The sequence below is a fragment of the Pangasianodon hypophthalmus genome, chromosome 25 (genome assembly GCF_027358585.1).
Source record: "Pangasianodon hypophthalmus isolate fPanHyp1 chromosome 25, fPanHyp1.pri, whole genome shotgun sequence".
In the NCBI taxonomy this organism is placed as follows: Eukaryota; Metazoa; Chordata; class Actinopteri; order Siluriformes; family Pangasiidae; genus Pangasianodon; species Pangasianodon hypophthalmus.
The window spans coordinates 11,440,110-11,465,952 of NC_069734.1; the positions used below are offsets into that span (position 1 = coordinate 11,440,110).

Consider the following 25,843-nt stretch of genomic DNA (forward strand, 5'->3'; position numbering starts at 1 on the left):
GCTAAGTAAAGAATAAAACCTTAACAATAATCATTATTATTATAGGAAAATAATCAGTGAGGGGGTGATGTGATGCTGTTACCACTCCAAAGTTGATTATTTAATAATAACAGCACATGCTGAAGCATTTTATTCCTCCTATACCACAGCAATTTCCATAAATTAATTATTTTTATTTATTATAAATGACATATCATATCTATCTGTTTAAAATTACATTTAACATCATGGAATGGCCACAAAACAAGTTAGTTCTCACTTACGTATACAGGTAAACAGTCATTCCTTCTCTTTCTCTTAAACTTAAATATCAGAAAAAAATAGCTTGTCATGTTACCAAGAAAGCAGAAAGCACAAAGTTCTTAGACTTTCCTGTAAACAGAAAAAGGAACTGCTTCCCCTTTAACTGTTAAAAAGTGCTGACACTGGAGACTCCTTTCATAAATATTAAATAAATGTCTCCTCAAAAAAATATATATATTTATATTGTATAAAAAATGTATAAAAAAACTATTATACATTTTTCTTTGTTAAAAAAAACGACACATTTTTAAATCTGTTTCTCTATTAGGCTTAGATTAGGTAGAGTGTCAACCATACAAGTTCCAGTATAAGTTGCTGGAAACAAGAACGTATTATAACGAGTGAATTAATATAAATCTGTGATTGGAATTAGAGCCAGATTTGTCAGGGCTGCTCACTCACACACTTCCAGTAACCTCTTTATTCTAATCAGGGCTGTGGTGGATCTGGAGCCTATCCCGGGAACACTTGGCATGAGGTGGGAATACACCCTGGCTGGGACGCCAGTGTTGCATACTTTTATGTGCAATGATGTGCAAATCATAGGAAACTGTATTGCTGCATTGTTTTGATTAGCTGTTAATGGTTAAGAGTAATTGCCTGAATGAGTTTAAAGTTTTTTTTGAAATTGTATTTTAGATATTAATATTAAAAAGTTATATTTTAACTTAAAAGCTGTTTTGAATGTCACTGTATCTTATATTAACAGTTTTTTTTTTTTTTTTTTAAACTTATTTATTTATTGGTTAAGAGGAACAAAAAAGCTGCCAAGTTTCCATTCTTCACCTTGGGGCTAATGATCAGCTGTGTTCCACTTGAAGTCCTGTCGTAGTTTCCACTGTACAGGTTCAATAATAGTTCTGCTCAGCAGGCTGCTTTTGGCAGTATGATACCTCTCAATTCAGGACAAGCTAAAACAAGAGGGACAAGGGCAGATTGCCATAATGTATGAGACCGCTGCTGATTTAAAACTTTGCATACCTGGTGACATTTAGAGAGGGCTGTGTGAGCTATAGTAGAGCAGATAAATCCAAGCCAAAGTCTGCCTGATATCTGGCCAGGTGTGGAAACTGCAATGGGACATTTTATAATAAAGATCTAATCATGCCAAGACACAGGTTAGCCCAGGGATGCATGCACAACTAAAACAGTTGCTTTAACCATTCATTTTATATACAGTATGTTGGTCATGCTAAAGAAGAAAACTACTGTTCCTATTTTTCTTTTTTTTTTTTTTTTTAAACTTTTTAGATTTACCTATTTGGATCCATATTGCATTATTTAAAAGAATATATTCCTCTGAACATGTGTTCCCAAATTTTATGGAGTTCACCTTTAACCTGTTTATTCTGTTCTGGTCAAAATGTTAACACCATTCTTCTAGCATGAAGTCTTACATAGCTCAATTTCATTTATAAACATAACATTTAATCTTCATCATCTTCATCTTACAGAGATGTATGCAGGTCATTTTTGTCATGAAGTGATAAAACAGTGATGGCTAAATTTGAATTAAAAATGTAATGCTGTCATTCCCTCTGTCTCTTGAGAAGAACTTTTGAACATTTTGTATCCCTGACAGTTATTTTGTAAAATTCATGTTCATATGTCTTTTGTTAGTGTCCTCTGTGTAAAATAAAACTGTGCTCTTATTAGAAGGTATTTTGTATTTAAAAATATGTAACTAGATATAGATAAAGACTGTTATTCTAAATGGTAGAAGATAGAAAAAAAAGTAATATAAATATTAATATAAAATATTATTTTTAATGTCTCTTTAACCCCTTGGGGACCCTTTGTTGGCTCCAGACTTACATTCTCCACACTCTTAACTAGTAGGGTTTTTTATGTTAAAAACAAATATTAAAAACAAATCAGAATAACTTATTTCCCCCAAAATGGGATTGGAGATGTATGAGAATGTACTCTGCATTTGTGTGTACTATTCCAGTACTGTGTTTCTGAATGCAGAGTCACTGTGATGAGGTTACAGAGTGATCACTTCTCAAGAGTACGATAATGTAATTGTCCTACTGTTCACAACAAACCTTTAATGCAGCCATATCTGGGCTAGTGTATGAAGATTAAAACCCCTGATAGTCCACTGTCTGTGGGCGGTAGAGTGAAACTGTGTATTATACGAGCTTTCTTCACTCACTTGTGCCAGAAAGCAGGTCAAAGGGGAATAGGTTGAAAGAGCAGACGTCAGTGTGTGGAAAAACAGCCTGCCATTTAAAGCCCACTGAGAGACAGCACAAATGGCACCCGGGTGAGCACAAAAGAAAAAAACTTGTTTCCTTCTCTTAGGATTTGAAAACATTGGCAGTGACACAGTAGTACACTGGAATAAATTTGTACATTCCACTTATGTTTGTGGACTATTTCTAGTTTTAGAGCCAACTGAGGTTGTGTACTGGACTGACTTTATTTGTCCAGAATTCCTGGAATCCTGGAATGTCCTGGAATTCCCTAGTTTGTTTTTCTTCCCATCATGAAAGTCTTTACAAAAAGTCCCCAATGACCTCCATACCCCCCATTACAACAGCACATGTTTAAATAATGGATTTCTCTAAACAACCCACATTATTACTACAGTTTGAATCAGCGAGATGGTACACACACCTACAGTGTAGTAACTGTGAGTCAGTAGACTACTAACATACAGAATGTTAGAGATTTTTTATTCATTTTTTATTTTTATTCAGCCCACTCATATTCAGAGCAGTGGATCCCACTCATCGTGGCGGCCTGTGTGTTCGTGATTCTCTGTGTTCATGCCAAGCCTGAACAAGAGCTCAGAAGGTGGGTGGTATGAGTGGGTGGCTGGGAGATGGGCAGTGGATAGAGGAGGCAGGCAAGGCTGGATTCATATTTGATTCACCTTTTATTATAACGTGAGGGTAGACAGCCATGCCAGATGATGGTGAGTGACTGTTGCTATTCTGAGGTCCAATTCAAAGAGCAAAAAAGAGAGATCAGAGAATCAAAGAGAACAAGAAGGTACTGTAGACATTGTACCTAATAAAGATGGTAAAAAGGAAGAATAGGGCCACCATGTTCTGATAGCAGTGCTGTTGGCTCTCTCTCACATACACACACACACACACACAAACACACAGAAACACAAATATTTTTCATATTATCCTTGTGAGGATATTCTGTGGACTTGCTTATGAATGCAGCTAATTAATGCTAAGCCTAATCCTTAAAAAAAACGTTTTCATGGTGGGGACAAGCTAAATGTCCCCATAATCTCAAGACAGTCAGATATTCTTTTCCGTATGGGCAGATTTGGTCCCCACCAAGATATAAAAACATGCCCCCCTCCACACAGTAAATACCTTCTAAATACGTCTGTCACTTATTGCAGTTACCATAGTGATCAAGACATTGTAGTGGATGTACATGGAATTAAAAAAATAGAAATCAACAACCGTCTTTGTTTTCTAAAATCCACTGGATGACTCTACAGATTCTGGAATTCAAACAGCAAAAAATGACAAAAAAAAAAAAAGAGTTTAACAATCATAGCTGTAAAAACGATCAGTCTGCATGAAGATGTTTTAAATGTGTCTGTGCCATAGTGAAATGGACATAAATACAGTAGATTTGTAATCAGTCTAAATAGGTGTCAAATAATCCACGATGCACAGGTGCCGTCAGTGGCACGACACAGATAGAGGCAGAATGTTTAAATGCTAATAAAAAAAATAACTGTTGTAAGAGCAAACAGTGATCAGTCATGTGAAGAGCAACGATAAGGCTCGTGTTTGTCCTCACATGATAAGACTGATGTGGATGATGCATTTTCCATCACAGATTTATAAAGTGTTACTAATAATGATAAATCGTTCCATAATTGTTCCATAAACAGAGGTAGGTGGGTCATTTGCATGATAGCCTGTTTTCTCAGGATTCTATTTATTCAGGGTTAAGATAATTCCAAAAAAGATGATAGAGATAACAACAGTATAATTGTATAAGAGCACTCCAGATCAGGTTCATACTATAATGAATCCTAATAAACTATAAAGGTTTTAAAGGTTTGAAACTATAAAGGTATATGAAGGGTTTAAAAAAAATAAGATGAAGGATGAAATGATGAAACAGGAATGACTGTTGGATGGGCAGGACTTCTAATAGCCTGTTAGTCTTTAGGCTTATGGCTTTAATAATGGCTGTGATAAAGATGACTGTTTTTATGATCATATTCATTATTCATATACTTCATTCATTCATTTAGAAAATGCTTTATCCTGGTCAGGGTTGGGGCAGATCTAGAGCCTATCCCAGGAACACTAGGCGTGAGGAGGCAATCCATTGCACAGCACCAAGAACACACACATTTACACTCTCGTTCACACATAGGGGCAATTTACCATAGCTAAACCTGCTCATATGTTTTTGGGAAGTGGGATGATACCAGAGGAAACCCAAGCTGACATGGGGAGAACAGGTGGAACTCTGCACAGACAGTAACCCAAGCTCTGGATCGAACTTGGGAACCTGGAGCTGTGAGGTGGCAATGTTACTGGCCTGCACCTATTTTATTTGTTAGATATTAAACTAAATTAAATAAAACCCACATAATGGTCTTAAATGTGGAAATGATAATTAAGGTTATGTGTACTTTTGTCAAATTCTCCATCTTTATATAATTCATGTCTCACATTGAGAGCAAAGACAATTCTAATGTCCCACTGTTTGTGGTAACTTATGTCACCAGTGATGGAGGGATGAATCATACACTGTTGGCATTAGAGCCGGACGTCACAGAAAACAAATCAATTGATGATATGAAGATGTATTTAGAGTGATCGATTTATGTAACTGTCATACGCTGATGAACGTCAATGTTTGAACCCATACGCACACAGGGACAAACTCTTTAAAATTCATCAGTATTGATTGCATTCATTGTACGAATGCAATATATCGTAACCAGTGATTAGGTTCTGTGGGTGATTCATCTCATTTCCATATTGGCAGGCCACTTGCCATGTGTGGCATTCAACATTCTCTTCTATTCAGTTAACATGGCCAGTCACTATTCACACAATAACTGAAAGGTCTATTGCATTAGTCCTAACTATTTTCTTCCTTCTTTTAGCTGGGAGGCAATTCAAAACGGCCTTTCTGAAAATAGACGGTCACATGTTTATATGGCTTGAAGGTTCCTTCAAAAACGTAACCACAGTCATCATCGACATTGTGGTTATTGTCGTCATCCTCCTCCACCTCCTGCGAACCGGCAGTGTACACACTCACATGTAAAAGAACTCCTCAAACTCATTCAATTTGACAGAGAAGGAAAATGTCAACTTTTTGATTCTAAAAGAGAAGGAAGTAGAGGAAAAAAACATAAAGTGCACACAATTATAGCTCTGGCCCTTTCAGAGGGTCTTACAGAGCACAGACGGGAATGCACATCTCATCTTTTCACAGACTGACTGCTGTTGCTTAGCAAATAATGCCTGGAGTTGGTCTGAGGTGAGCCTTCATGGCTGCAGTGCATTAACAGCTACTGCTGTGGCAATCAAACACATCAGACAAGAAAACCAACAGCATGTGGAAATGCAACTTAAAATCCTTAATTTTGGCAAGGAATAAAGGAAAAAAAGTATAAATATAAGGAATAAAACACAATTGGATGTGCTGTTATAGGAAAATAATCAGTGACGGGCTAGTGTGACACCACCATTTACCACCCTGATGTTGATTATATTCCAAAAACAGCACATCCTGAAGTATTTTGTAAAGCTATTTGCCAACTATTACAATTTTCTTTTTTATTAATTAAAGAACACAATACCTTTAATGTTGTGGAATGTAGATAAAACTTATTTCCCATTATCACTTACGTTAAAACAGCTACAAACAGTCACTCCCTCACCAGCCTCTCTCTTTTCTCTCTCTTAATAAGACAACAAAATGGCTTAGTCCCAAAGACTTTCCCATGTTGGGAAATTTAATTACAACTTTACCTATGGCTGTTGCAAAAAAGCTGACACTGAATAAACCCAGAATAAACCCAGAAACCCTCATAATATCAGTGATTGCACACGTTTATAAAATCAGCTGATGTGAAAGATCAACCATACAAATAGAACCAATAATGAATCAGAACGAGTGTGTTAATATAAACCTTGCGGCCGGAACTGCAGTTAAACCTGTGCTGCTTTAAAAAAAAAAACCAAAAAAAAAAAACCTTAGAATTCAACAGTGCTATGGTATAAATATATACTATATGTATATATCCTTGAGTTCTTCTGTATATTTGAGGTTTACCTAGCAGGCACCACCTAATGTCTAATGTGCACATACAAGATGTTCCGCTGTGTTACAGAAGGTTATAAATTGATCCCTGGGTTGACAATAACTGTCTTCTGTGGAGTGCTGTGTTACTGTAATGCCCTTCACAATGGCTGTCAGCCAGCACATAGCCTTGGCTCTTTCATAGCCCTGACATCATCCTGCACCTGGAAAACAGCTTTGGTTACCTCTTCCAGAAACATCACTGTTCCTGGAAGAGCTTCCCGCCCACAATAACACCCCCACCTTACACTTCATATTGTTTTAATTCACCTCTTAAATCATACAATGAAAAGTCTATGAAATTGTGTGGGAAACTCATATCCCTTTCTACAAGCTGTCTGGTGCTGAAGCGTGACTTCCTGGGAAGACAGCACTTGTCTTTGTAACAGCTGGGGATGAGGGAAGGAGGGGGCCACATGGCAACGGTTGCTATAGAAGAATTGTGACAAGGTGTAACAGTTATTCAGATTTATCACTCTCATAGTTCTCAATGGCTAAAGAAACACTAAAACACTACGAGCAACAAAGAACAGTGAATATGTACTATGTAGGTACAGCACTTTGGGCAACTACTTACTTATTTATTTACTAATATCACTTGAGCAACAAAGATCAGTGAATAATATGTAGATATGCCTGTTTATATGAACACAACCCCAAGTATAAATGTGACCTACATTTTTCATGGTAATTTTCATGCTTGTCATTAAGCATGCTTATCTCTGCCCTCAGAGATACAAGTCATCAGATACCAGAAATAAGCTATATTGCCAGTAATGCTGGTGGGTAAATTTAGACCTGGATTTCACCTACATTGGGTGCAATGGGCACAAGCCTGGAAACTCTCAACCTTCCAGCAAAGCTTTGTCATACTCTGGGATAAGGCACCTCACGACTGTGTGTGTGGGAGTAGACTGGCGCATTCCCTGCAAAAGCATTAAATGCATGTGTAGGTGGCATTATGTTCTAAGTTTTCCCCCATGAGCCCCACTTCCCAGTTTGCTTGAGACCTTGAGAACTAACAAACTATTTAATGAACTAAAAAATCACGATAATTAACTATTTACTGTGAAAGAAAGCGAGGGCGCCTTGTCAGCGAATTCATGTGGCGCGCGCAAAACACCTGCACAACTGTCAATCACTCTGGATTCAAATGTTGTTTGGCTCCTCTGTTGTTTTTATTAGGAAAAAAAGAATAGCGTGCTCTTTATGTTGCAATGCCTTTCCCCAAAACAGTAAATGCGAGGGAAGAATACACCCTGGCTGTGATATCAATCTATCACAGGGCAGTAAAAGCTGCACACATACATGGTCACACACTTCTGCTGAGGCCCCTGCACAGAAAAAAATAAAATCCACACAGAACACAGACACAAAAATGTGACTAAAATGTTAGTCAATTGGCATAACTGACAGATGATTGCAGCGCCTTTCTGACCAGCCAAGGTACACTTGACTTCCATAATTGCAATGCAACAAAAGCATTACTTTTCTTATTTTTTTGAAAGGCCCAAGAGGAACGTATGTCAAAACAGAGACAGTCCTGCTGCCACGCAAATTCAATCCCAACCACAAATAATAGTATTCTGGCAGAGGGGGTGTGGTCAGTCATAAGCTGTGGACAAAGAGAGGAGGCAGGTTGAACCAGCAGGTATCGCATAATTGTTCCCACGTGTGTGTTATTACCAGCAGCCTATTTATTTGTGTTTTCTTCCCAGCAGCTGTTGTGAGCCAGAGCAAGATGGAGCTGACACAAGACACAACACACTCACCCCGAACTTGGAAATTCTTTATTCGTCACATACAGAGAGTTATACAGTGTATAACACTTGCAGTGATATTCTTAATTTCAGGTTTCCAAACTGTGCATTACATTACAAAGCGCAGAGACAGATAAAGCAGATAAGACATGTTAGGCACATAAGACACATAGAATATAAAATGCACAAAAGTGCAGGGCAGTGCAGTGCAGGGATGAAACAATAAATATAAATACATTGCAATATACAAGTGCACCTGATATGTGCTATACACATTATGTATATGAGTGTTCAGATTTGGTGTGTGTTTTTTGCTTTTTCCTCATATTGTCTCAGGGAGTTTTTCCTTGCCCCTCTCACCTCTGGCTTGCTCATTAGGGAGCAAGTATATGTAGCAGTTAGGGAGCAATGTATAAGTTTAATTTATATCCTGAATTTATATTTTTCTGTAACGCTTCTTTGTGACAGTGTCCATTATTAAAAGCAGTATACAAATGAAATTGAATTGAACTGAATTGATGTGTGTGCGGTTGAAATGAATGACGTGAAAGGACACTCCAGGTCCAAGTAGGTGCTCCTGGGTGTGTGAGGATATGTCCATGAAATAAAATAAATAAAAAATAAAAGAAATTATGCTTGATCGGAGGTCTCCTCCTGAAATGCTCTGTGAAGGTTCTCATGCTGCAGCAGCGTTTGCCTGAGCACAGTAGTGAGAGTAGGCTGTGGTTTGGATGTCTAGAGTCCCTGATTGTCCTCCTAGCCTTCTCTCAGCATCACCAGATATAGATGTCCTGCAGGTCTGGTAGATATTCACCAGTGGTATGCTCAGCTTAGCGCACCATTTTTTACCGCTGGTGTTTCCATCCCACACAGTGATGTTGCCCATCGAGATGCTTTTAATGGTGCTCCTGTAGAAGAAGGTAAGGAGGTGAGAGTGCAATCGGAACTTTGTCAGTCTGCTGTTGCACCTTATTCACCACCTCGGAGATCTGAATCTCTAGATACTTTTCTAGATACTCTAGTATCTACTAGTATCTAGTATCTACTCTAGATACTACTAGTACTGCGGTGTCATCAGCAAACTTGACGATGATGTTGGAGTCATGTGTGGCCACACGGTCACATGTGTAGAGGGAGCACAGAAGGGGGCTGACCACACATCAGGAAATTCATGATCCATCTGCACAGGAAGATATTCAGTCCAAGGACAGTGAGTTTGCTAGTCAGCCTGGATGTGTCTATGGTGTTAAATACAGAACTAAAATCTAATTAATCTTCACATAGTTTCCTTGCCTCTTGTCTAGATGCAACAAAGTAGTATGCAGGATATGGGCTATGGCATCATCAGTGGATCTGTTATTCTGATAGGCAGCCTGCAGGGAGTCCAGATTCTTTGGTAGGGAGGAACAGATGCTTAGCAGTGCTTAGCATTAGTGAATGGCTTAGTGTTTTGGTTCCTTGTTGATTTTTATTAAGTGGAAGAGCCACATGCTGAAAATCACTTGCACTAGAAGTAAGGAAAACAAACAAAAAAAGGAGGTAAATCTTGTTAGCATAAGTGGTGCTGCTCAGAGTTGTCTTCCCAGGGTGGCTGGTTAATGCTACCGAAGTAGGGACTGAGTGGCCGCAAATATATAGGGCTTATGGGGTATTTCTGCTCAAATGTCAGAAGGGTCTGCCCAATAGTAATAGCTATTGCTTAGAAAGAAAAAATAATTAGAAGGAACATTGCATGTAAGCTGGAAATAATTTAGAAAAGAGCAAAACTATGTACAGTACAACATATTAACACACACTACAATTCTCTATATGGCATTCCTGCTAGGCATTCATGTTTGATATTTCATGCTTGTCCCTATTATAAAGACCTCTGTGTGATATGCCTCTCTCAATATGCAGACGCTAAATATATATTTAGGTAATTACAAGCTTCTTGGTACAGGAAGGCTTCTCTTATTTGGCCATCTAACCTTCACTCGACTCCTACGTTTCTGGCAGCGCTAAACAGTCCTGAGTGATGGAGAGCACTGGAGATGGGCTAAGAGGCTGAGGCCCTATTAAATTAATCAGGCAGCTGAACTGTTGTCTCATTTGCATAGATTAAATGTAGCTATAAATAAATGCTGATGTTTGTTCAACTGTGGGTGTTTGCAGGTGTGTGTAGGCAGAACTGTTGGCAGTTTTAAGGGTGGGTGCTCTTTATTCTGGCCTGCCAGCCTGACCATCACCCTTAGGCTGCCATCTTTCCCTCAAGTCCATGTGTGTTGAAAATATATGATAAGGGCTTTTTGTACAGTGTGAGCCTCAGCAATATCAAAACAATCCACTGTTTAAGATCAAATCAGTGATAGCAGAAAGGGAGGCCTACCCACAGCTCTAATTTTATTATGATGTCTTACAAAACAGACAACACAGCTTGTAAGAATTTTCCTGACGTTAGAGTTTACTCTGAACAAACAGTTTCCAAACTATTAATACGTAAGCTTGCGTTGGATTTAAACGTCATTGCTTGATGCTGCAATCAGGAAAAAAGAAGAAGAAAAATAAACTCTAAAAAGAGTCTTAAGGACAGAGAAACTGAATGGAAGGACGTGACACATAGTTTCCACAAAGTCAAAAAAACGCTGCGTCATGGGGCGCTTCATCAGCCTGAAGAGTGTTTACAGGCTGAAAAGTGTCTACAGCTGCTCTCTTCTTGGCACAGAAAAGCACACGCACATACAGATGATGGAATCTTTCCAGAAGTACAACAGACAGCAGTACAGATGACATTAACCTTAACCCAGCATTTGGGCCATGGAAAAAGTGGCTAAGATGTTTAATAATCCTTATTATCATTCATTGTTACAACTTACACCCATCTACTGTATATTTTGGTTGAAGTGGATTTGAGTACCATTTAATATGTGTAAAATACAAGTAAATCTGATTTTGGATCCGATTATAGGTACAGGTCAGATGGTCCATCCACTGTTATTTGAGCATCCATTTGCAGTAAATAGCCTCCTCAGGCCTGGGTGAATGACGGCGTGGTTACAAACCTCAGCCTTTTCCATGGCTCGCCTACCAGCTGAACCATTTTGATCCTAAGAGAAGGAAAACAAGGCCAGTAAGTCTAAATATAGTGTCTGCCTCTGTCTCAGTGGCCCTAAGGTTTGACCCACGCTGAGTCATTTTGGAATATTCCACTGGGCTTATGCTTTTTCAAAAATTGCACATACACAACCTTTCATTGCCTTGTGTGCTTTTTCTATGTTGACAGATCAAGAAGCTGTTTGTGGCTTTTTTTAAGCTAAACCTGCGTATTTTTATATTGAGAAGCATGAATGAATATAAATAATCACTTATGTTATTTTTGGATGTGACTATACCATTTTTCCACTATGATCCATTGGAATAAATTTATGGTTGGGTGAGCTTTGACAGTCCAGTGCTTATGAATGAAATGGCCTACTTACCTACACATGGATTTTGCAGGTGAACTGCCTTTATATAGCAATACAGATAAAAGGCAAGCGTGATATATAAGTGAATGAGAGGTTGCCAGAACTAGGACAAGCAATCAAGGGGACACATATATTCTGAACATGATAACGCATGGCCTATACCTAAAAGCAAACCTGATTTATTTAAGATCAAAGGAGGCTGGAAACAAGGAGGCATCAGAGGAGCATCCCATTAGCAGGTCTATTTATGGCGAACTGCAGGTTTATATATAGCCTGCTTGGAAGGTCATCTAGGTCACTCTCTGCTGTTGTCTTCCTGCAATAATAGGGGGGTGCATGGGTAATCCTCCCAGCCTCTTTAACTGTGGCGTTCATTTTATCCCCCAGAAAGGGTGAATTAATCTCTTCATTTAGAAAGGCTTCAAAACAGAGATGAACATGAATGAGATTAAGCTCTCTGCAGCCCCTTTAAATAACATCCACGCATGAACAAACAGCAGATATCTTTTTTCTCACTGTTTTATTTCAATTAGATTTAATGGATGACACAGTGAAAGGTGTAAATTAATTAAATGTGTGATTATCCATTTAAATATAAAGTGTTTTTTTTTATCAAGATGAAGTATAAAAGTAAATAGAAAAGATAAATACAATTGTAAAAGGGTGAAGTTACCGCACAGGCTCAGATTAAGTAAACAATAGATAATCCTGCTAATCCTAAATGTAGGAAGACTGTAACTATATATAAATAACAATAAGCACTGTCTAGTCTACAGTCCCAGTAGGCAACCTATAGTCCATAGAAGTAATTCACAGTCCTGCACCTTTGGTCACCCTACACTATACGTTTTTCATTAGCTCATTAATTAACCCTTCATAAGGTTAAATATGTGGTTTTAGTACAAGATGCCAATGAAATGTACAGTGCAAGGGTACTTCAAGATGAGGATTAAGATTAAGAAAAAATGTGACCTATAAAGTCTACCAAAGCATGATAGTGAGGAAACACTTATTGCTGCCTTTGTGTAATTAGTGTATGCTGAACAACGGATCCAATTGACTGATGAGTTACAGTGAGACACGGAGAGGCATTGTCTCCTGATTGGCTTTTCCAGTCGGTGGAGGTTTCTGGTAGGACAATCTCACAAAAATGACTATCAGTATGATCCCTGTTAACATAGAGACAAACAAGGTTACCTCCCAAAAATCCCACAACACACAGCATGTTTCTTTCTCTGTTAAAATTTAACTAGCCAAAAACAGATATATTGCATTGCACAGGGTGTACACCAAACTCACAGATATAGGATGAACTTGAATTAATAATGAATGTGAGATCATGATATTTGGTCTACATTATCTTCATTATTATTAAAATTATGTTTCAAAGCAAAAATAATTTTCAAAGTTAGTAACTTGGTTAAATTAATTAGTGATTTGTATTTAATTATTTATCATAGACTAGATATTGTTCATCTGAATAAAATTGTGTAGCTCTACAATGCTCATGTGAATATCCTGTTCATACCATTTGGTTCATATATTTCATTAAAGCACTAATACATCAATTAGCACTGTATTAATAACATTAATATAGCTGTAATTAATTAAAGTGGTGCTAACTGTTGTCACCTCTTGAATACCTGATACTGGCTCTGTACACTACTCTGAAGGATGAAAACACATTGTTTTGGAATCACACTCGCCAGTTTATTAGGTATGTTTACCTTATATACTTACACTCATTGGCCATTTTATCAAGTAAACCTAAATTTACTGCAATGCACAATTTGCAAGTCCTCTACTTCTTCTCATCATTAAAAAACACCACCACTGACCAGAGATCATTTGGCTGGTGGATCATTTTAAGCACTGCAGTGACACTGACATAACACAGTGAGTGGCACTGGTATGGGTTTCTCAGGAACAGCAACATTTTAAAGGTTTTCAATAGTAATGGAACAAAACCAGTTCTTGGTAATGGACTTAGACCATTAAAATCTTATTACTGTATATAGGGAGAAAGGGGCCATTTCAGACAGAGTTAGGATTCTTACCTATAACTCCCAGAGTTCCGAGCAAGACTCCCAATGTGGACTGGATAGTGGGCATCCCTGCAAGTTGCTTCGCTGCGGTGCGGCAATTCCCTCTCACATTACATGTGCACACAGTTACTGGTAGTGGAGAAGCAAAATGTGAATGTTTGGTCCTTACATATAAAAGAACAGAAATGCACTTAGAGTTGAGAGAATTGGGCAAATAGGGGCAATGTTTTCACGTCAGCTTTCAAATGGTTCACCCTGTCAGCTTGCACAGGACAAAAGAAAAAACTCAAGTACGTAACACAGACACATGAGCCCCTGAATGCTTAGACACACAAACACACACACACACACACACACACACACTCTCTCTCTAATTCAATTGCACACATTCCCATTAACAGGCCTGAGTACTGAACCACTGAATATTAGCCTGTGCTGTGACCAAGCAGCATGAATCAGAGAGTGTAATGTGAACAAAACAAAATTCTCAGAGAACATCTGGTACACTGGTTCAGCAAACCAGACAGGCTGGGTTTATTCTCGGTCCTGAAAATCTGATGCAATGGGGTATAAACCTCAGGCTTCCACATGATACGATATGATTTAATAGTTTTCTATTGATATGTGACCAACTTTGCTCAGAATCTGAGGTCATGCCTCCCATTAATTCACGAATGATAATGACATAAAGGAGAACTAAATTAAGTATCAGAGTTAAGGGCAAATCACCTCATTAGCCTATTTACACATCAGTTTCATTTTTTACACACCAGTTGTCTGTCCTTTTATAATCACTTATAATTGATAATTATAAGCAATTATGATTGAAATTATAATTATAATTGATTATGAATAAATTATTATTGATCATTTATAATAAATTATATTAAATAATAATTGATTTGTCACTGCAGCCTTGATTCTTCTTTAAAATAATGTTATGCATATTAAATTGCTATGACTCATTGAACACATTTAGTGACCTGCAGTGAATATTACAGCCTCCGATTAGGTGGGACGGTCATGTCACATTGACATCAAATTAACTGTTTTTTTTTCCTTCACAACCCTTTTCTGCCACTGTAGGTATACTGAACCCTGGACATACTGACTTACCAGGCAAGTTAATGAAGGTGCTTCTGGGAGGAGAGCTGCTATCTGAGATGGTGAAGGGCACTGTATAAACATCAGGGGTCAGATAGTCGATATTCAGAGACAGGTTGGTATGAGTGTCTGTGGAGAGAAAAGAGTCTTGAGATTATAGCACTCATGGATGAAGTGAACTGCAAAATGTGATTAATTCGTGATTCTGTGATGGTGGAAGTAATATCCAAACTTTGCAGATTTCTTCTAGATTGAAGACAAAGCACATATAAAGAAACTTGAACGTGCAGAAATGGCCTTGGCTCGTGTGTGTGTGTGTGTGTGTGTGTGGAGGTGGGATTTGAACCGTTATCTCAGGAGCTCGTAATCGCTGATGAGCCACCGCTGCCTAAATTGACTTCGAAGTCTTCCTAAAAAGACTTCCCTTTGAATAAAAGTGTCTGAATAAATTTAAAAGTAAATGTAAATGAAAGACAGACAGCCCATAGACAAGATCCTGAAAATGACATTTTAATCATTATGATGGTTCCACACTAGGCATTTTTCCTCAAATGTCAGCACACATTTTACATGAAACTTGATGGGAAGTGGGCATGAGGCAGAACGCAACTGCTTTTAAAAAGTGCTGCCAGCAGAGTTTTGTTTATCACATCAAGGAGCTTCCAAAAGTTGGAGAAAGTTCAGAGTGATGTAAAGCACTTTTTTCTATGACCCCACCAAACTGGTCACTGGTCACCAGTAGAAAAATGATGCTGCTGTATAATCTGAACTGATGAAGCTTATGTAGGGCATTTCGAAGGGGAGCTGCCCATGGCAGCCATTTGTAGGTTCATTCCAAACTGAAGTGATGAAACCCATTTACTCCAAAGGGCCCTTCTATACAGTCATTTTCAAAGAGAACAACTAATGCAAACCTTCTTTCCAAGATAATTTTTACTGCATATATGCTGAATGAAAAAAAGGCCAAGGCAATAGGCTAACTTACCTATAAATGTAGGCTACATCCAAGTAAGAAAATTATGTCTAGTAATATTAAATTATAAATTAAATGGAATAAAACAGGTAAAATTAGCACCGCTGCAAATAATAATGTAATTTTCATGTGTTTATCGCTTCAGAAGGAGCAGTGCACTTTAATTTTCATGGACCACAACCTTAGGAAACCTTAGCAAACCTTAGCAACCTTAGCAAACCTTAGCAACCTTAGCAAACAGGCTGATTTTAAAGTTAATATAGCAGCTGATACTTAGACTTGTAGGCATTTCTGTCCAGGTCCTGAGTGCTTGGGTAGTTACAGTACCAAGTGTTTGTCATGGAAGTGCGTTGTACTGTTAGCAAATGCTTGTGGTGGTACAGCTTGGAAAACACAGATATATCAGTCCTGTATCTAATCAGAGCTCAGTTAGGTGACATTGAAGCAAAAGACTAGTCCACTAAAGAGGTCATGTTATCACTCCTAAAAGGCCTCTACTGTCTTTTGACACTAACATCCTTTAATGTTCCACTGGGTTTGAGGGGCTGAAGAGGCTGTGATGACGCCAGGAGCAAACTGAAAAACACACCTATCTTCTGCTGTATCTGTGCTGTCAGAGGTGCGGAGTATGTTACACACTCTCCTCACTTCGAAAGGGACTTTGTGTAGTAAAGCCCTGCAGTGATGATGGCTCTTACTGGAATCCAGGTTCAGTTTGTGGCCTTGAGAGCGCAACTGACTTATTCTTGTTTGGAATAACGGTCACTTTCTTGCTTGTTACTAAGCAACACAGCAGCCATTTAAAACTCTCCACAAATCTGCAGCGCAAGAAATATGAAAAAAGTTCTGAGGCAATGAACTAACAAATCCACATAATCTCTATCTAGCCATCTATATTTCTATTTACTGGTAACAACATCCCCTTACTTTCATCTTTTGATCCTTACACACTGATGTTTGAATTGCTATACATTTATGTAGTAAAATACAGGTAGTATTTTTTTACAGGTAGTACTACAGGTAGTACAGGTAGTATTCTTTAACATGAATAGTAAAGCTAGACCTGTTGAAATATTCATGATATGTTAACCCTACAACCCCACCCCCCTTTTTCTCCCCAGTTTGGTCACCTGCCCATTCCCACTCATTAGCCAGCTTTCCCCTATTAAACACCAGATACTAACCGGGGAGGGTGACACGTGAAGCCAGCCAACCACATCTTTTCAAACTGCTGCTGATGCTGCATCACAGAGCAGCGTAACACACTTGGAGGAAAGCACTATCTGTCCTCTTCCACATACATGTTCTCACAGATGCCCACGACTAGCTAGCATCGCTGTGATTGATAGTGGAGAGAGTATGCCATCCCTCCCACCCAGAGAGCACAGCTAATTTTGCTCCCTTGCCTCCCAACAACGGATGGCTGTGGTATCGTCACTATAACCCATTTATCATTGTTTTTTGTTCTGATTTGTTATGATTCAAGATAGTGCAAGATCATAATGTACTCTTCAGTATTACACTTAGTTTTTACCAGATTTGGTCCTCATGAAAATATGAATAAAAGAATTAGACATAACACACATAAACAAATAAACAAGAAGTGCAAGAAGTGATAATCAGACTGCTATTGGTTGAGGAAGGGAGAAGGAAAAGAGAAACCTTTCCAGCGTATACCTCTCTGTCCATGGTGAGGGGATTTCTGTGCTACTTCTTAAGACCTGCAGCGTTTGTGTGGAGAGGAAATAAAATCCCAAAGGAACACACAGTCAGTAGCCACGACAGGAGGTAAGACCTAATGATAAACCTAAGGATGCATGACTACGTCACAGCCATGACGAAGGAGAGTGGATAAAAAGGGAGACGTGCTACAGGTCGCGTGTTTGTGTATAATTAGGTGAACAGTAATGCTGAAAGCACATTTAGCCTTCCAGTTATTAAGTCCCCAGCTGAGAAAATTCAAGTCAACATAATTATCCCATGACAAGAAAGGATGCCTTTTCAACTATGAACAGCTCGCAAAGAAAAAAGGAGAAAGAAAGCACAAGGGTACAGAGACACAGACAGCCACCTGACTCAGAGAATCGATGCAGTCATCTCGGCCAAGTCAACATGTTCACCGGAATCTGTTTGTCACATTAGTGATGGTTACGAGCAGAGGAACAGAGCTATTGCACTTATTACTGTCAGCTCTGGGATATTCAGGTCAGGAAGGCAATTTCCTTGAGATGTCTGTCTTTCATCTTTTCAGATCACTCTGCTCCTCACATACACAGCATGAATCAGCAGGCCTCTATAATACACCTAATTCAAATGACGTCTTTCACTTACTCGATTGGCGCATTGCCACTGAAATGTTATTTTCTGACTAGCCATTTTTAACCTGGCCTGACGTCAGCAGCTGGGACCGCCTTTGTGTTTGAGTGCATTGACGTGATTTTAGCTTCTTTTTTTTTCTTTTTTGCATGCGCCTGAAATGCTGTCATTTATTCTCAATAGCAGCTGAGCCAGAATAAAGCCAGTTTGGCAAGGCCACTGCCTAACCTCACTTTTATGCACTGATCTATATCAGCGAGTGTTCAAAAGTTTCTTTGTCCACCGACTGCACCAGGTGCTTTAGAAGTGTGGCTTTAGAAGACTCTAGCCAAATAAGCCATATTGTTTCCTGTTTGTTGCACCAGGGTCTGTTTTTATTGTATCACCTTTTTTTAAATCATCTGTGGTCGCAGTGTAAGTGAATTTTCCTCTTCCTGTGAAAATATTGATGAAAGGTTGTGGACTTTCTTAGCAATACCTAAGAAGTTTGGCTTCCAGGACCAGTATAAAGATAACAAGCGCATTCAAATCTGCCATGGTGTCAAACACAACCCAGTCTCACTGAAAAAACGTTTACATGTAACTTATTTGCATCATCTTCAATATTATTGTGAAAGATCAACATGTACAGAAGGCGCTGCAAATAAGTTTCATGGGAACGTTTTTTTTTTTTTTTTCTGTGAGACTGGGTTGGTCTAGGATTTAACGAGAGCATTAGCACTGAGCAGCGTCAGTAAGGAGGTCATGAGCATATTAGCACTAATCTGAGTCTATTAGGAAATAATAAGCATAACAGCACTGGCCATGGTGAATAAGGAAATAACAAATAGATAAGTATCTGTCAGAGTGTATTAGAAGGTAACAAGAATATGAACATTGACCACAATGTGTAATGAGTCAACGAGAACATTAACTCAGAATGCAGTGAGTAAGAAGGTAATTAGCAAGTTACTACTGAGCAAAATTAATAACAAGGTCATTAGCATATTAGCACTGAGCACAGTGAGTAAAGAGCAGGGCTAAGTATATATAATATAAACTGTGTACAGCAATATAATTCAATGTTATTTTGTATGTGAAATTATGAAATATTTGGACAAAAGTCATATTTGTGTCATCACAAAAATGAATTGTCAACTGCACCTCCTGTTTTCATGTACTATATTCCTTTGGAAGTGTAAAGAGTGTTATTTCTTGCAAGAGCTATGAGCAATTAATAAGATTTTTTAGATCATATAGATGTATGGGACCTCAAGACAAATCACAATTCAAACTGCTTAGGATGGGAGCACTACAGTTAATGTAGTTCAAGACAAATTGAACAGTGAACTTCATGATGTTCAGCACTTCCTTTGTTTCATTACTTTCACACTTAAACCAAACAGCATGCAAATTCAAGACCACGTATTGATTTAGGTCTCTGCGTGGTTGAGTTAGTTCATACCAGAGTTTCAATGACAAAACAAAGTGAACTAAGGAGGCAAACAGACCATGGTTTGAGATCAGATCGGCACTGGCTACATTAACTAAGAAGATAGTGCCTTTAGGTTCTGTCTTTCTTGTGTCTCTGTTCTGTGTTACATTTCTTTTATGTTTCTTGCATAACATTTGGCTTTGTTATACCCTATTGTTTTAATTGCAGATATACTTGGATTAAAAGCTAACTTACCGTTGATGGGTGTGAGTTTCCAGTTGCGTCGCACTGTGGGATCGCTGCTGAGTGAGAAATTGAGGCGGCCACCATGCTGCGGTCCATCACTATCCCGAGACGCCAGGACCAGGGCCTGTTCTTCCCAGCGTGGAGTGCAAAGGTACTTCCAGGAGTAATCACCCACCAGAACGGGGCTGTTATCATTCACATCCAGAATATGCACCGTCACAAGCGTGGAGGCGGACAGAGATGAGTTACCTGCAAGATGCGGAAATTAATTCAATATCACTTACACAGCTACAGTAGGAGTAACTGCTGCAACTTCTAACCACATTAGAAGCCTTTTGCAAAAGATCAATCTTGTTTCTTATAGTATTAATTCCTACTTCCTCCCAGTTTCCCTTTGCACTTATTCAGATTGTGGCATGGCAACATCTGTACTGTTCAGACATGGTTAATCCCCAACTTAATTCAAAACAGCTTGGAGAAGTACTGAATTATTTAAGAAAAACTCAGGTTTAAGTTCACAAACATAGATGGTAACTCAAGGAAGTCCCCTTAAACCTTTCAATGGACCACTTCTGGTCTGACACTATCACTGCAATTAAAAAGAAACTGATCTCAGGAGATTCTATAGTAATTTAGCTTCTCCCATTGGCTGACAATGTTTTTAGACAATTATCTAGAGATGTGGGAACTATGAGTTAAAGGTTAAAGGCAGTGGGCTGGTGTGCAGACACTCTTGCTTCCCATAGATTCTTGGAAGTTGACTCCTCCCTCAGATGGATGACATCATTGGTTATACTTTTTTCCACTTTTTGACTTGATATCACAGTTTCAAAGCACTTTCTGCTATTAAAAGTATCCAAACATGATTGATTCCCATTAGGAGAGTGCTTAGTGTGTATTTTTGTGTGTTTTGTAAGCATTGACAGCTTATGAGTGAGCACATTTGCTGTTTCACAGTACTGTGCAACAAGCCCATGTATGTGTAAATCTAGCACAAACTCTACGGATTAAATGTTCCCATACTGCAGGGAACACAACAAAGCCAGGTTTAAATGTCATCAAAGCAGATATTAACCACTGCTCTTGGAATGGCCAAACTCTGCAGCAGAAGTTGTGTGGACAAGCCTCCACCATGACAGACAGCAAGATATTATGGGCATTAAAAACCACTAAAACCAGATTTCTGATCTTATTAAATTTATACACAGATATAAAACTCAATAAAGCATTACAGCCATCATGTAGCTTCTAGCTTCTTCTATATATAAAACCCTGTTTGTATAACTGAATTTCCCATATAGCACAGACTGAAACACATTCCCAAAAAGTATGATTTTATCTTTTCAGTTTATTTATGATTTCTCCCCATGCACTGGGCGTATAAGTGCATGCTTGTTCTCTTTCTCAAAATTGTCTATGACAGCAAAGTCAGCCCCATCCCTTTTCAAGGTGACCCCTTTGCGTCTTTTGCAAACATCTGTGGGGAAGCAGTGCATGCTGGGATTGGTGATTAAACTGAGGCATGTCATATGTGCATTTTCATTTCTACGCACACACACACAAACACACTGCGCCACCTCCCTTTCCACCTAAATACTGGGTGACTCATGTATTTTTGATTCCATTCTCTGAGATTTTGCTCTCTACGCTAGTGTGTGGTCTTGAATACACAATGAAAGCTTAGATGCACTTTGTCTGTCACTGCAGTCTGAAATGTCAAGTGTCTCAGCTGTGATGAGAATTTTTGAAGCCTACGCAGACATCTGAGGCCTGTTTATTGTCTGTGTGGCTACATTGCATTCACATATCACATTGTTTTAATTTTTTTAAAACATTTTTTAAACTGAAATGCTACAGGTTGAGGGATGAATTATTTAGACAAAGTAATCTGACATATAGCAATTATCTAATAACTAGATAATTAGTATGACACCATATTCTATGTGATCAGTTTTTGGCATCCTCGTAATTGAACTAAAATAAGGTATAGAAAGAAATTAAAAATCTCTTTTCATATATTTTAAACCAGTACATTTTTATAATTTGTTCATTTATTTTCGGCATACATTTTATCCTGGTCATTATTGTGGTGGACTATGAGCCTATGCCTGGAACACTTGAGGCAGGTTAGCAATACAGCCTGGACAGGATGCTAGTCCATCACAGGGTTTTACACACACATACTCTCACACTCACACTCACACACACTCTTTCATCTTTCTTTCAGAATACCCATTGATTCTACAAGTCTCTGGAACTGTACTGGAGGGATGCACATGAGTCTTCCAAAAGATATTCCTTATTTGGTGTTTTGATGGTGGTGGAGAGCAATGTATGACACGTTGTTCCAAATTCCCCCATATCAGTTGAGATGAGATCTGGTGACTGTCAACGCATTTAGCATAGCATCTGATTTACAACATTGTCATACTCATCAAACCGTTCAGTGAGCCCTCATGCCCTGTGGACAGGGGTGGGGTCATCCTGGTAGAGATGTCACCTCTGTGTGTAGGTATGTACAGTATGTATGCATGTATGCATGTATGTATGTATGTATGAAATGAATAACCACAACAATTGAAATATTAGTTTGATATTGATTCGTATGGTAGGATGAAGCTTCTCTTACGTCCATCCTCAGCCACCACCTCCATGGTGTAGGTACTGTTCTCCTCTCTGTCCAAAGCCTGCACTGTCTTTAGCTCTCCTGAGTACTTCCCAATTGAGAAATATTTCTTTGTGTCCCCTCTCAGTGAGTACCTACAAAAGAGAAAAGAACGTTCTGTTCAGTTCTGGTGCTGTAACCATGTATTGTTCCTCTGCAGGTGTAACTGCTGTACTGCTCAGCTTTATGTGTGCTATTCTTCCACATCCTGCAAGAACAGAAGTTGGTGAAATTGGATGGATTATTTTTGTAACATAAATAGCATGGGAACATTTGATGAAAGCAACAATTTTCATTTAGCTGGATAATTTAATCTTGAAATATAAACTGTGCAACAGTAACATTATTGACGCTTTATGCTTTGAGTCAGTGTTTAAGTTTTGAATTGGATTTCTGTGCCAGAAGCAGCTGGGTGTAACTGTAAGGGTCTATTTACGCTTTTCCACAAATCATAATCCTTATGTAGGCAGTGTGGCAATCAGAGCTGTAACAGCAGCTAAAGGAAACACAAGGTAAACAGGACGCCTTTGATCAATAACACAAGCACATTACACACCACAGAAAGTGTGTTCTTTGACTTCATGTTTGGAAAATTTCAAGCAGTTATTGCCGTTCTTATAGTTTGTACAAGTCCTGTATTTTCCCAGATTTTGTTAGCCAGCTAGCTATCATGAGCTCATCTGGCAGGATTTCTGAGAAGATTTTTACATCAATTTATCTATATAGCACAAATTCATACACAAGGTCATTCAGATTGAGTTAGGGATAAATTAATTGATTAATTAAACAGTAAAATTAATGTAAAGTTAATGATAAATCCTAATGATAGGATAAATTAAATAGAACTAAAGGCGAAAAATGGAGGATGAATGATAAACTCCTAAAGGAACAACACGGTTGCTGAGAATTTACAAACTTACAGCGGTTCATAATCTTTACTACTAACTTTAGCTAGCTGATGAATGTAAGCTAATCTGAGAAAACCTTACCCCTTTGACTACAATCATAAAACTGCTTTGTCACCATTGTTTCAGTGAAAAAAAATCTAATTTGCAAAATTCCCCTACTATCTTGAACACATGCGTAAGAAATGTTTTTCATAAAGTATGTCACTAAAAGCCCTTGCCTGATTGGATGGGAGTCGGGGTCATAAGCCCTAATTGTAGCTATGACCCGTCCTGGCTCCTCGCCCTCTCTGACAGTGACCTCGTAATGACTCTGTGACAGAACAGGGCCCTCATTGATGTCATCAATGAAGATGGAGACAGTAGCGGTGGATGCAGGACCATACCTCCCCCTCACCAGAGCCACAGGGTTCTGTGCACTCAGCACCAGAATGTACTCACTCTCTCGCTCAAAATCCAGCACCTGAGGGGAAACGTTATGTTAGTGCCATGTGAGAACAGATTCAGTGTGGACTCTTTTGTCGTCATGGCCATTATACAAGGTAGATGGATTTGGGAATTAAATTGTCGAACATGTGTTTGGCAGATAAAAGAAATAAAAAATAAAAGAGTGAGAAGAAAGTGACAGTTATCAAATCTTGCAGCTTGTTCCAGAAGGCTATTACTGTTCAGTCTGAACAGCTGTGCTGCTTTTCCACACAAAGGCAGCGTGTCACTGCAGTCGGACTGTCCTGTGGAACACTGCTTCCATTCCATCTCTGACGATGCATCCAGTTAAACAAAGGATCCTGTTCTCCAGAACACACAGCACATTTCCCATCAAGATTCTACGTCAGTCATTTCCTACACTATTTTAAAACAACTGTTTAAAGGCCTTTAGCTTTCAGGAAAGGCTAGATCTGTTGATAAAAAATAAACACTCATGCACATGGCCTGTGGCTTTCCAGACAGCACAAAGTCTCCTTAACGAGAGAGAGAGAGAGAGAGAGAGAGAGAGAGAGAGAGAGATGGGCAATAGGGAGTGTTCTTAGGTTATTCTTTTTCTACACCTTGTATTTCCTCATGTTACTTAGCTTGTTCCTAATTTTATGTTTGATCTTCTGTACAGTTCACTTTATACTTCTGTAAAGTGGATTATTGTAAAAGTATTCCAGCACCAAACAATAAAGATGCAGATTCAACACTTGTGTAGCCTGTAATTAATGCCATTAAATCACTGCATGATCTGTACAATTAAATTGAAATGTGCCATACATTCCTTCATTTTGGGTGGACATCAGATAGTAGGAACAGTGACGGCACAAATGTGTTATTTTAATCATTTAAAGAATGAATTACAATGAATCACACTTTCCATATTAATAACACTGCCATAAAATACCTTCACGACAGTTCCACTGAAAATTATTAAAATAACATATAATTATTTTAATATGTTATTTTAACATTAAAATAATATATTAAAATAACACAGTATGACAACTTACAAACAGAAACGAGAAAATCCTGTTTCCCATTTGACGTCTGGGGTGGTTAATAATGGAGGAATTATAATGATAACTTCTAAACAGTACAGCACAATTACTGTGCAAAACAATGCTATTTGAAGTATATATAATGAACGGTGCTGTACGTGTGTTATATTAACCACACACGAATAAGCATTAGGATCTGTCATAAAATACTTTGGGGGGGGTCAAACCCGAAATCTCCCCCGGCTGTGCCTCTGTAATTCAAGGTTATGCAATCATCATGCATCATGTTAGTTCGCATTTATATTTAGCATTACATCTTTGCAAACTGAGTTAAATTTGTTGAATGCCATTGCAGCAACCAAAGATGGAGCAATAATTACAGTCAGTGAATTGAAATTGCAGCCTCGTCACTAGATTTGTGTGTGTGTGTGTGTGTTTTCCTCCTGCCACCCACACAATGTATGCCCTGCTCTTATAAGATTCAAAATAACAAAACTAGTTATTTCTCTCTCAGTCAATGTTCTGTTCCAAGAGAGTAAACAGTTTTATCAGAAAACTATGAAACATAGTACATAGTACACATAGTGAGAGCATGAAGCACTGCAATTAGTTCTTTTTAAATAGGACCACAATTATTCAATTTGGCTGTAATTTGAATTCACACTGCAATAGTGACAGAGAGGTTTGGCTAAGGTACCAGAGCACTAGCAAAGGAAACAGCTCAGTACATACGACCTCTGTTTTATTTGGAGTGCATTATCAAGTGTTTGTTAATTTTCACAGCAATTCATTATCATCTCACATGCGGTCGACATTTTCCAGAAAATCCATTTATCAGTCCACATGCTGTTGAATATAAAAGGCAATCAATAATTA

General features: G+C 38.4%; 1 protein-coding gene across 1 annotated transcript in view; it reads right to left on the reverse strand.

Moving 5' to 3' along the window:
• Positions 1 to 12,372: 12,372 nt before the first annotated feature.
• cdh16 (cadherin 16, KSP-cadherin) overlaps positions 12,373 to 25,843 on the reverse strand; it is a 44,031-nt gene continuing 30,560 nt past the window's right edge. The window contains exons 12-17 of the mRNA XM_053229607.1: positions 23,714 to 23,955; positions 22,552 to 22,682; positions 19,932 to 20,171; positions 14,986 to 15,102; positions 13,882 to 13,998; positions 12,373 to 12,993 (exon numbers count right to left, since the gene is read on the reverse strand). Of these exons, the coding sequence (XP_053085582.1) occupies positions 12,893 to 12,993; positions 13,882 to 13,998; positions 14,986 to 15,102; positions 19,932 to 20,171; positions 22,552 to 22,682; positions 23,714 to 23,955 (948 nt within the window). The 3' untranslated portion in view covers positions 12,373 to 12,892. The remainder of the gene's footprint in view (positions 12,994 to 13,881; positions 13,999 to 14,985; positions 15,103 to 19,931; positions 20,172 to 22,551; positions 22,683 to 23,713; positions 23,956 to 25,843) is intronic.